The sequence below is a fragment of the Gymnoscopelus microlampas genome (genome assembly GCF_963454915.1).
Source record: "Gymnoscopelus microlampas genome assembly, chromosome: 1".
NCBI lineage: Eukaryota > Metazoa > Chordata > Actinopteri > Myctophiformes > Myctophidae > Gymnoscopelus > Gymnoscopelus microlampas.
In genome coordinates this window covers 55,389,061-55,402,120 of record NC_139962.1, presented here as the reverse complement: position 1 = coordinate 55,402,120, position 13,060 = coordinate 55,389,061, and the positions used below count along the sequence as shown (strand labels likewise).

Here is a 13,060-nt window from a genome sequence, read left to right as displayed (position 1 = left end):
TATCCATGTTCTTCGTGTTCTTCTCAAGCCCCGATTTAACAATGAGACTTGTTTTCTCCAGCTGTGGACGCATTATGAGCCAGATCGCTTTAGCCACGTTGCCTGCGGACAGCAAGTCTCTACAGCCACTGCCAGGAAAACACTCTCACACAGGCTCTCAGACGCTAATGACTACAACGCTCATACAATCCTTCATATTGGAGGAAACGGAAAAAAAGAAGGAAAGAAAAAAAAAACTGACATTGAAAATATTCCCATTAATAACTGTTTTCACCAGGTTGTGGTGGGGTGGGGGTGGAGGGGGGGGTTGCAAAAGGAGCAAGTAACATACTTGAGAAACAACAATGAAGGAGAAAAAAAATGCTAATAGTCAATTTGACAAACGATGGTTGGATTGGCAGGACGGGACACGCCCCTTATTGTAGTGAGGTGTGTTGATTGGTTGTGGGTGGGGTGGGACTGGGGAGAGGGGGTCTGGATAAGCTGGGAGGAGGGGCTGGCAGACGAGATAAGTCTACATGTCTCTTTATAGCGTCTCTCCTCTCTCTGCCAGACCCCTATAAGTCCCCCCCAAAAAAGCCTCCCTTATAAACTGGACTGGGGCCCCCTGGGGTCGGTCAGGCGCTCTTATAACACACGACACACACAACACACAGGGCCTCACACACAGACACAGGACTGGACAACACATGTGCCATGGAGCTGGGCCTGAGTGGCCGAGGGTCCGAGAGGGGAGGAGGAGGAGGAGGGCTGGACAGGAGGGGGGGGCTTGGCGTCCCTCGAAGAAGCAGGGGGGTCACTGTATAAGAGGTCAGTACACTGCAGGATGGGCAGGAAAATCAACTGGACAACTGGTGGTGCTTGAACGGTTCAAGAAAGCTGCTGTTCAGTCCTTTATTTTACTTTTTTTTGTTTTGTTCATCACGGTCCCAGTTTTTAGAGAGCTTTTTTTTTTTTTACATAATCCAAAAAGAAAAAGAAAAAGTTAATTTTTTTTCTTGTGTTCGGTACTACATTCCCCTTAAGAGTTCTCGCAGAGCCGGCAAAGGTAACACGCCTCTGCTAATACTTAGGTGTGTTTCATGTTGAACTGTTACTTTTTTTTTTCTGGAGGGCTTGGACGCGGGTAGTGGAGGCGAGGAGGGGGTTCAGAGGGTAACCGGGTTTGTTCTTGTTGGAAGTGATTATGGAGTGGTGAGGGGTTTTAGGGAGGGGGTGGGGGGCGAGGCTAGGACCCCCCTCTCACCACCAGAAGTCCCTCTCTCTCTCTCTCTCTCTCTCTCTCTCTCTCTCTCTGCAGCAGCGCTCCATCTCTTAGTCCAGGGGCTCCTGTTTTATCCTGATGGGCGTGTTGATGGAGAGACTCCGCCGGTCCTCGCGACACAGCACATACTCACTGAACTGAGACGAGTCCACGCCGCCACCGCAGGACGCCGCCACGCTGAAGCCCTTCTGGAACAGACGCTCCAGGACCTGCCGGCGGGGGGAGAGAAAAAACACAAGAGCGAAAGGGTTTTAATATGACACACTTATCTGACTATTTATGGTACAGTAATCTCTCAAGAACAGATTCTGAGCGAAACATTTCTTCCCCTTTTTTTTGGCCTAGATCTACAAGCTCTTTTGAGCTTGTAGATCTGCTACTTTAGAACATTTTTTTATTTGAATCCTGAAAACGAACAGTTTTGGACATATGAGGTTACCACCCGACATAGACGATGTGCTCCTTCCTGGTCTAGACTCTCCTCTTTCTTTGTGCCAAAAGCTTTGCTTTCCTGCCGTCTGTAAAGACAGAATACTGAAGGAAGCCGAGACAGAATGTTGTAAACGCAATCATTTCCCACCAATTCAGATTCAGTCTTTTTTTGATGCCAGTCCAGTGTTTGGTCATTTAAAGCACATTTATATCGTGCATACATATACACTCATCTGCTTCAAACTAATCGAGGAACACTTGGCCGATATCCTCAAAATGCAGGACAATTATCAAGCAAATATGCAGTAAATAAAAAGAATGTGTGGCTTTTTCTGCCTTATTTCTGCCTATTGATAGAATAATACAGTTGACTGACAGTAAATGGGGAGAGAGAGATGGGGAGTGACATGCAGCAAAGATCCTCGGGATCGGGATTCGAACCCGCGACACGCGCAGGTGCCAGGACCGCTACGCCAGTCGTCCGGGCCAAATAATTGAAAGTTTTATTTCTCTAAATGTCCACTCCTTGCCCCGCCCCAACAATGACCCACGTCTTCATCGATCTCACAACGCGTAGGCCGCCCTAGCGTGGCTGATATCTGGTCTAGAGGGGGCGGGTTCAAAATCTCCGGAGAAAAATTCTGTGAGATCCCATTGGTTCACCGACCTGTCCGTCAGCCCCCGCCCCGCCCCATGCCCCTCCTCCTCCCCCAATGTGCAGCATTGAGAGCCCTGACGTCACAACATTTGGAGCGACGCCCACTGCACTCTGGTTGGTTGGGGGAAATGAAACACTTCCTATTCCAGGAACGTCAACAGGCTGGTCCAGGCTCTTATTTTTGAGCAAAACTCAAAACTAAAAGCCTGGAGATCGAGGCTACACAACGCGTAGCTCGGGCCATTACACAAACCTCCACCATTCCGTCCAATAGGCTATATCCACATCAGCCATATTGGAAAGAAATTGGGCCTTGTCTTACTTCCTTCACAGGTGTTACCAATGATACTAATGAAGGCTCTGTTCTGGTCACTAGAAACACTCCATTTTGGTTCCCAAATGGCCCCTTATGGTGGGTGTGTAACTCTGAGAGTGTACAAATGGAACCAAATGGACCCTTACGGGTCCATTTGGTTCCATTTGTACACTCTCAGAGTTATGGGAGTCCTTGAAAATAAGACAACCACTATGCCACACTAAATGGAACAGAGCCTTAATTAGTATCATTGGTAACACCTGTGAAGGAAGTAAGGAAGGGGCCCAATTCATTCCCAATATGGCTGCTGTGCATAGAGCCTATCACACCACCAACGGTAAGGTAAGATGGAATAAAGAACCAGAGGGGATCATACCGACATCACGTCGTCTTCTCTCTGCAATATTCATGGCCGCTTGCGCTTGGCTCCGGCGGCTACAGATCTGAGGGGCATAAGCTCAAAGGGATGTGGGCCAACGCATGATAGGTGTGTTAGGGAGACGACTGGAGCTCGGCTACCGGTGATAACTAGGCCTCCTAATTTGAGTAATGAGGCTGGGGTTGAGGAGGAGAGAGAGGTGGCGGTCTGGTGCCGCTGCGAGCGTATATAGGAGACAGACGTGTGCAGAATGAGAGTCATGGGGCAATCGGAGGGAGCACGGACTTCAAGTAAAGATAGAAGCCACAGGGAGTCAGAAGGAGAGGAGAGGAGAGGAGAGAGAGAGTGCTGTAAAATACAGAATGTTCATTTAATCCATGAAGACCGGGAACGCATCTGTGTCATTTTCAGATTTCTTTGGCTATTCAAAAAATAGCAGATATAAAAGCTTGTAGATCTGCTTTTTTTGTGTGAAAATTTGGGGAAATCTTTGAATATATGTATAGAGAGATTTTTTTAAGCAAACATTTGTAACTCAAATCTTTGCTTCTGGGGATTCCACAAATGTCTTCTAAATCCTAACAGTTTTCTGAAAAACGTACGGTATGTTGCTATAATATCAGTGGTTCTCAAACCTTTTTCATGTCAAGGGCCCCCAAAATGATATGTATTTGGCCGCGGAGTGTATGTACGGACAAAGTTCTTCCATGTCTTCTGTGGATATGAACATTAGCTGGGGAAGAAGAACATTTTAACCCATTAAAGCCGGGAAAGCATCGGTGTCATTTTAGCGTTGGCCATTAAAAAATAGCAGATATACAAGCGCACAGCACGTCACGGTGAGCTTGTACATCACATTTTAATAAATGTTTGAAAAATCTTGAAAGTGTGAGAACGACTGATTTAGAAGACATTCGTAGAATCAGCATCAATTCTTAAGGTGGATAAATCAACTGAAAGTAGGTATGATTTCAGATACACATAAACACCAGTCTGACTGCACACGCACGCACGCACGCACGCACGCACGCACGCACGCACGCACGCACGCACGCACGCACACGCACGCACACACAACAGACATTGACACCTGTTAGACTGTACACATTAAGTACACACAATTCCTCCTCTCAGCTACTATTTAATCCTTGTGGGGTATTTTTGGGGGAAGGGGGGGGGATCTAAATCCCAGTGAGAGGAGTGCTGTGTGTGTGTGTGTTTACCTATTCTCTCTCCAGTTCTTCTTCTTTTTACAGAAAGTGAGCACTTCATGGAAATGAAAGGTCTGGCTCAGGGCAAACCTGCTTCTTTCTGCCCGACACAGAACCACAGGAGTTCATGCACTAAATACACCGTGCATCGCATGCATGCGCGAACACACGCAAGCACGCACGCATGCGTGCACGCACACACACACACACACACACACACACACAGAAGGCAGAGTGGTCCCTTAACCCATTCAATCTGGGAACGCATCTGTGTCATTTTAGTGTGTGCTTTCAAATCTTTGCTTCTGGGGGGGGCTCCCTGGAACAAAATATTTTAAGATGGGGGTCCACGACCAAATACATATAATTGTGTGGGTCCTTGAACCACTGACAACATACGGTTTTCAGAAAACTGTTAGGATTTAGAAGACATTGGTAGAGTGAGGGGAAGGCCTCTGGATCAAAGCTTCAGTCTACACCACACTGAGGATTAGGACACTGTGTTTAAGTGTGAAAGAACTCCATTCATACACATGATGGACCAATGGGCCTCAGCTAACTCATTCCACCGGATTTGTCAACGTTTGTTTGTTGGCATCCCTGCGCGTACGTTGATAAATACCAATCGATCGTAAATCGATTGAAGTGATGTGGTGGTCAAGTCGTCCACAATGGACATCGTCTCTGTCGGGTGGAAACCTCACATGTCCAAAACTGTTACTTTGCAGGATTCCCATTCAAAAATAGCAGATCGACAAGCTCAAAACGCGACCTTGGGCACCACGTTTCGAGCTTGTTGCTATTTTGGATACTTTCGTGTGATGCTCTAGTCATGATCAAGTAGGGATGTTAATTCACGAAAAAAACACACAAACAGTTAAAATATGGAGATAAGAGGCTTCTGCCCGACAGCAACGATCATACATATTGGCATTGGAGAGATGTCGTTGCCTGGAATTCATTGATTATTTATTTGTTCCGCTCATGGTAATGCACACACAGCTCCAGAAAACAAAAGGCTGGATGTTAGTTAACCCCGTAGGGGTGACGGCGATCTGTTTTTTTTTTTTACCGTGGATCAATCAATCTCGTCTTGGATCGATCATCCTCCAAATCTGAGGGTATACGTTTTCATATACCAGCCTTATCGTTTCATAAATCCTGGGGGGCAGCCGCACATCAAATCATCTACAAACATTTCTTTATATAGTTGTGTTTTCTTGCCATTTACGCACAAAATACCAAGAGTTATAGAGCACTCATGAAATCTCCTCAGATCCTATGAACAAACGGACGTATGAAAACGTACTGATAAATACCACATTGCGTGAATGCATTCACGAGCGGTTTACGATCACATCCGTTCCGCTCACGTTTGATAAATGAGGCCCAGTGTGTGTGTGTGCGTGTGTGTGTGTGTGTGTGTGTGTGTGTGTGTGTGTGCGTGCGCGTGTGCGTGTGCGTGTGCGTGTGTGTGTGTGTGTGTGTGTGTGTGTGTGTGTGTGTGTGTGTGTGTGTGTGTGTGTCCTGGGCATGACGTTAAACTGCCCCGTTGTAACTACCAGCGTCAATGTAGTAGGTGCAGTGTGGATGCATTTGCAACTTCTGTGAACTATGTAGCTTGCGTACAAGAAGGCACTTCTCACCGGTGGAATCTACCAACAGCCGACGCTACCTGACGGCCCCTCCCGTGAACAGCTACCGGAAAGAGAGGCAATGGAGCCTGCGATATGTCCGTCCGCTGTCGGAATAGCAATGGGTGGACTTCCAGGCCCATGAGGCAGAAAGGCAGCTGGTTAAAGTATTGTGCTGTCTTGTTCCCATGGAGTGCTGAGTGACATGCGTGTTGTATCATGAGGACATAGCCATGAGTTTGTGAATGTAACCTTTACTGCACCTAAAATATTTGTGTCCCTGTATGCTTTCCCTGTGTGTGGACATAAATAAATGGTTAAACTGTGTGTGTGTGTGTGTGTGTGTGTGTGTGTGTGTGTGTGTGTGTGTGTGTGTGTGTGTGTGTGTGTGTGTGTGTGTGTGTTCCGCATTGCATCATTGAGGGGGGGGGGGGGGGGAGGGGGTTAAAAACTACAGTTCAACAATGTTTGTATAATCTTTTTGGTTAATGATGCATAAAGCGCTGTCTTTGGTTGCACCAACACAGGCCACAGTCTAACCCTCATTAGGATGTTAGGATATACCTTATATCCCAGCCAGGCTAACGGATGTGCTGTTGTCTCACAGAACTCAGTGCTCATGCATAGCAGGTGTAACATTGAAAAAGGTAGGTTTAATTGATTCTATGCTCACATTTCTGAGCAATCTGTGACCTAATTAACTGTGACCTATAACTAGCTGTAAAGACAACAAACACAGCGGGTCACAGCATTTGATGGTAACCAATCGTGATGCCTGGAGATTTGTCTGGGCAATAATAATCACAAACAACAACCAATCTGTAACCCTGTCAGAGAGGAGGAGAGGAAAAAGGGGGGGGGTTGAATGAATCAAACCCGCTAATGGTGGGTTTTAAAGAGAGAAAGACGGCTAATTAAGAGACCTGCCCGAGCATCAAACGCCTCCCAAATTCACGACAGACAGAGAGAGAGAGGAGAGGAAAGCCTAACGATTATGGAAATGATATTACACTCCCTTCTTTGATCATTGCATCACATTGCATTTCCCCCCCCCACACACACACACACATCATCTCCTTAACACATATGGGACTCCGTCATGTTCGGCGAGGAGTTCGGTCACAGAGGAGGAGGAGGAGGCAGGGCCGATCAATACTGACACTCGCAGCAGTAACACTTTTATCATGCAATGCGCGGTGACACATAAGACTTAAGGATATTATTAGAGAAGAGAGTTCGGTTGGGTTGGTTGGGGTATAATGTAATGGTTAAAAAAAAGGGGGTTTTGGGCACCATAAACAACTTGAGGTTTGGGTCTGACTATGTGGTGGTGAAATAGTGCCAGAAGGTGCATCAACAGCTACGCAGAATAATTAAGATATATAAAGGTTTAAATGTCCACAGGACAATGTCCTAACATTAATCCCCACCACGGCAACATTAAACTAAAAGCTGTCTCTGGGAAAGTGAAATGCGCGGCTGCAGCTCGCTACCACATAAGTCTGCTTTGTGATTGCAGCAGGGATTGGTAACAACTTTGCAACGCGGCTCTCTTGTTTTTGTTCCACTTGTGTAAATTGCACTTTAAACACTTGGAACTTCAGCGTCCATATTCTGGGGGGGGGGGGGTAAGGGTAACATTAGCCAAAAATAGCAGATCTATAAGCTCACAATGCATCGCAACGCTCACAATGATCAAACCCCAGGCGTGAAAACCCTCTCCCATGTGCCTCCCTGTCTCTGTCTCTACTTTCCTATTCTCTGTCTCAATAGAAATTAACCACTTAAACCCCAGCATCGGTACTGAGGGGAAAGCTTTCGCTGAAAATAGCCGATCGACAAGCTCACAACGCGACGCGCTGCAATTGCGCTGTGAGCTTGTCGATCGGCTATTTTCAGCGAAACCATATGGGGTTTAAGTGGTTAAATGCTAAACAGAGTGGATTACACTAAACTACATCTATCTAATCTGATCCCAATGAAGATCACCCTCTCGAGTGTTACGGCTATCATAGTTGAGGCCTTCCTGCATTTCTCTGGGAAAAAAAAGGAGAAAGAAAGAAACACTTTGATGGCATTAAACAAAGTCTAATCGCTCGCCCAACTTCAACTCAGGGCAGACCTCCCTCTCACCACCTGCGCGTGTTTGAAGCAATCGATGTGAGCTAAAGACTCGCTTCGCCTAATCTCCCTGGATCCCTAACGGGCCTTCCACACACACACCACACAGTTTGCATTGCTGTGTGATTGACTTGGCTGCAGAGTCAGAGGGAATGCTTCACTCCAATACAAACTTCCCAGTTTAAGGCCTGGAACTGTGTCATTTTCAGATTTGAGCTAAAAAGCATTATTTTACACTTTAGGCTATTCAAAAATAGCAGATCTACAAGCTCATAGCGCGGCACCGAGTGCCGCGCTACGAGCTTGTAGATCTGCTATTTTTGAAAATTTGTGAAAATGTGTGCAAATCTTTGAATATCTATATTTTTAAAGCGAACCTTTTTAACTCAAATCTTTGCTTCTGGGGGTCCCTGGAACAACATATTTTGATGGGGGTCCGCGGCCAAATACATATAGTTTTGGGGGTCCTTGACATGAAAAAGATTGAGCACCACTGATATAGAAACATAGGTTTTTCAGAAAACTGTTGGGATTTAGGAGACATGTAGAATCGGCCTCAGGTCTCAATGGGTTAATACTGGGGAGTCGGGTCAAATTATGATATCCTGGGTTTGGCAGAGGTTGGGTTGATCAGACCATGGGGTCCCTTGGTTACCTGACTGAAGTGGCTGAGGTGAGTCAGAGGAGATGGGAATCAGCTGCTCAGTGTGATTAGCAGAGAGGGGACACAGCTGTGTTCCACAGCTTTGTGGGGAGAGAACACCACACCACAACACTGTTTGGAGACGTATAACCTTTCTCCCTTTACCACTTTCTTAACCAAAATAAACTTTTCTAACGAGCAAGGAGGGCTACGTCGGAGTAAGACTGCCGTGGAGGAGGAGGGCAAAGGAACGCCAACGCTTGGATATCCCCGATACTACAGAGAACCAGGCAAGTAGCCACCGATTAGATATCATTTAGTTGCCTGGCTGTATCTGATGTGCTAACTGCTTGAGCTCTGTGTATTATGTTCACCTCTTGGGAGCTAAAATCCTGTACTGTACGTGAACACTGATTGTGCAGATCATTGATATCATACTATACGCAGATTACACACTTAAAGGGATAGTTCACCCAAAAAATTACTTATTTTCTATAAATTATACACCCCATGATGCCCTCAATTCATGGAGATTTTTTGCTTTTGTCGCATTCCGAAGCCAATCATTTGATGACCGGGTGTATTTCCTTTAGGAGACTCAAAGTCCTTTGAGTCCTTTGAGGACTTTGAGTTTAGGAGACTCAAAGTCCTTTGAGTCTCCTACCGGATACAATATCATCTTTCCGCGGGAATCAAATTATTGGCTTAGGAATGCGACAAAAACTAAAAAAATCTCCATGAATTTAATGCTTCATGGGGTGTGTAATTGATAGAAAATAAGTAATGTTTTGGGTGAACTATCCCTTTAAGTTAATTTGGCCGTGACAGTGAACTATCACGTACCGCCACACCCAACACGCAAACTTCACTCTTCACTCTTTCACTCTGGGAGAGCTGCCATTCAAACCTGGGTCACCCGCCATGGGGATGAGCAGAGAGAGAGAGAGAGAGAGAGAGCTGATGCATCAGCCTCCCTCCACTATAACCTCCCAGCATGGTACGTGTCTTCTTGATCGCACGCGCAGGCAAGATGGTGGGGCCAGAAATCAAAGAGGGTGAGACTTTACGGATTGAACAAAACAAGAGCGCATAATGTAATATTGATGGCCAAACCGGAGCGTTGTGCGTGCGTGCGTGCGCTGCAATCACACGCGGCTCCTCTCTGGAGGTGCTGAGGGGAAGACACTTTGCTCTCTGAGACTGTGTCTCCGGCACTCGGGGCACTCGGGGCACTCGGTGAGGGGCTGAGTGACAGGAATCGTGCACAACAACACGGCAGCCGCCACACGTGTGTGTGTGTGTGGGGGGGGGGGGGGTCTTTTGTTTAACTATGCATGGACCCTGATATGGGACAAGGAGCAGTGACTGGAATCTGTGAATCAATCTCGCCTCAGTTTATCAGGAAAACAGCCAATAGGCTCTATGCACAGCAGCCATTTTGGAGAAAAATTGGGTCTCTTCTGACTTCCTTCACAGGTGTTACCAATGATACTAATGAAGGCTCTGTTCTATTCTGGTCAAACAGAGTCAGGGTGCTGATATTGTGCATGTTGGCTCACTAGAAATACTAGTGGGTCTCAAAGTGTGGTCCAGGGACCTTCATGGTTCCTTGAGAGGGTGTAACTCTGAGAGTGTACAAATGGAACCAAATGGACCCTCCCGGGTCCATTTGGTTCCATTTGTACACTCTCAGAGTTATGGGGGTCCTTGAAATAAAACATTTAGAGAACCACCGTGCCACACTAAATGGAACAGAGCCTTCATTAGTGTCATTGGTAACACCTGTGAAGGAAGCGAGGAAGGGGCCCAATTTCTGTCCAATATGGCTGCTGTGCATAGAGCCTATTACAAAGCTCTTGTGGGGGTTCCTGGTGTCTCACAGATCATATCGTCGCTGTTGGCCAGAAACCTTGTATCTCCATATTTTCATTGTTTTTGGTCTGAATAGACGTTGTACCAGTCTGTATGTGTCCCCCTTTATGCCCATATATGGAGATCTCTGTATCTGTCAATCCTTGTCCCTTTTATACCCATACCGTATATGGAGATCCCTGATGTCATCAGTTTATTGTTTATTGTGTATTTGGATCCCCATTAGCTACTACCTTAACAGCAGCTACTCTTCCTGGGGTCCACAACAGCATATACAATTTTGAGTTATTTTTGAGCGGTGTAGCCGCTCCTATAAGTGGGGTTGGGAATTTGTCTTTCCCTGTACTGTGATTGGCTGACTCTATTCACACCCTTTTCGCCGTACCGTGATTGGCTGACTCTATTCAGACCCTTTGCTTTGATTGGCTAGCGAGACGCATGATGAAATAATAACCTTGCACGCACTTCAAAAAAACATTTTCTTTTTTAAGTGAGCTTCCATCACTGTGATGACCACTGTTGTTTCTAAAGAACACCGCTCACTTCCCACTGGGTTTGAATTTTTACTTTACTGGAGTATTTGCAATTTTCAGTACTTTTACTTCTACTCCACTACATCTCAGAGGCAAATAGTGTACTTTTACTCCACTACAATTATTAGACAACTTAGTTACTAGTTATTTTGTAGATTTTGATTATTAATACAAAACATACATTAACCACTTCAGCCCTAGATACATTTCGTCCATTTGAAAATAGCCGATCTACAAGCTCACAACGCGTCGCATTGCGACGCGTTGTGAGCTTGTAGATCGGCTATTTTCAAAAGTCTTTTTACAAATTGTATACATTTGAAAACTTGTGAAATGAGACATTCTGCATAATGAGTACTTTCTACTTTTGGTACTTTAAGTACATTTTGATACCAATACTTTTGTACTTTCACTCAAGTAAATTTTGAATTTCGGACTTTTACTTGTAACAGAGTATTACTACATTGCAGTATTGATACTTTTACTTGTAACAGAGTATTACTACAGTACATTGCGGCATTGATACTTTTACTTAAGTAAGAAATGTGAGTATACTTTTGCCATCACTGGTCACAAGCCAATTGCTCTAACCTTCCTTAACCGGCGGTTCTGACTGTGGCTTTGCTCCCTAGTCTGTGAGGTTAGCCACAACACAGGCCCCCACTTCAAAAGGTTGCCTATAAAATCAGCGTGAATTGCGGCTCCGTGTTCATCCCGTGTGTTTCAATGGGGGAGACGAGGGAAACTTTATCCTTATTATAAGCTAGCAGATAATTAAAGCTGCTCTGATGTGGTCGCAAGCAGCGGGTTTGTCAAGAAACTTCCAGAGGTCAAGGCTGTGGTATGACAGGTGTCTGGTTCCTGTTCTGCCAGAAGTCATGCTCTATACCATTGGTTCTCAAAGTGGGGTCCGGGGACCCCAGGTGTAGCAGATGTGCAAGCTGGAAATTGCTGGAAATTGCTGGAAATTGCTGGAAATTGCTAAAGTAGCAAAAAAAATGCTAAAGTAGCAGATCTACAAGCTCGAAACGCGTCGCTTCGCGCCGCGTTTCGAGCTTGTAGATCTGCTACTTTAGCATTTTTTTTATTTGAATCCTGAAAAGTAACAGTTTTAAACATATGAGGTTTCCACCCGACAGAGTGTGTATTGACGGTGAGCAATGCGCTCGCACGATGAAGTACGAATCGGCCATTAGAAATAGCCTTTTTCGTTTGGCTCAAGGTATGCTGTAGGTCATCGTTAATCGGACGTTCCCCTTCTGAAACTTCTGTTCACCCATTCTCTTCTGCTCTCCCCTTTTCTCGCTCACTTTCCACTCTCTCTCCTATTTCTGGCTTTCATTTTTTTCCCCAAAGATGTAACATCTGCTTCTTTTCTTTCTCCACGGCACATTGCACTATAAAAATAGCTCACACCAACTGTATTAACATTAACATCAACAATACACTCAGTGTCATGGATAACAAGAAATGTCCTTAAAATAATCTTAAGGAGACAAAAAAAGTTGTTTTCACTCTCCAAGAGCGATGGAGGTGTGTGTGTGTGTGTGTGTTTGTGTGTGTGTGTGTGTGTGTGTGTGTGTGTGTGTGTGTGTGTGTGTGTGTGTGTGTGTGTGTGTGTGTGTGTGTGTGTGTGTGTGTGTGTGTGTGTGTGTGTGCGTGTGTGTGTGTTTGGGGGGTGTTTGGGGGGCTGGAGAACTGTATAGGAGAAGACATAACAGCCTCACACCACAGGCACACTCGCTGTAACACACAGCAGCGCCCGTAGCCATGCATAGTCCAACCAACACACCCCCCCTCCACCCTCTACACCCCCCTCCACCCTCTACACCCCCCCAGAGCGCTATAGTCCTCTCTCCCAGGCAGACGAGCCTCTCTCTGACACCTCCACCTCCCTCCTGCCAGAGTGTGTGTGTGTGTGTGTGTGAGAGAGAGAGAGAGAGAGAGAGAGAGGGAAGAGAGAGAGAGAGAGAGAGAGAGAGAGAGAGAGAGAGAGA

At 45.9% G+C, this 13,060-nt stretch overlaps 1 protein-coding gene across 3 annotated transcripts in view; it reads right to left on the bottom strand.

The window, feature by feature from the left end:
* Positions 1–1,184: 1,184 nt before the first annotated feature.
* Positions 1,185–13,060, bottom strand: part of kctd15b (potassium channel tetramerization domain containing 15b) — a gene marked incomplete at its 5' end in the record, with an annotated part of 63,616 nt that continues 51,740 nt past the window's right edge. For all 3 annotated transcript variants that reach the window (XM_084080111.1, XM_084080112.1, XM_084080110.1), the window contains one exon: positions 1,185–1,473. In XM_084080111.1, coding sequence (XP_083936237.1) covers positions 1,315–1,473 — 159 coding nt within the window. In that variant the 3' untranslated portion in view covers positions 1,185–1,314. The remainder of the gene's footprint in view (positions 1,474–13,060) is intronic.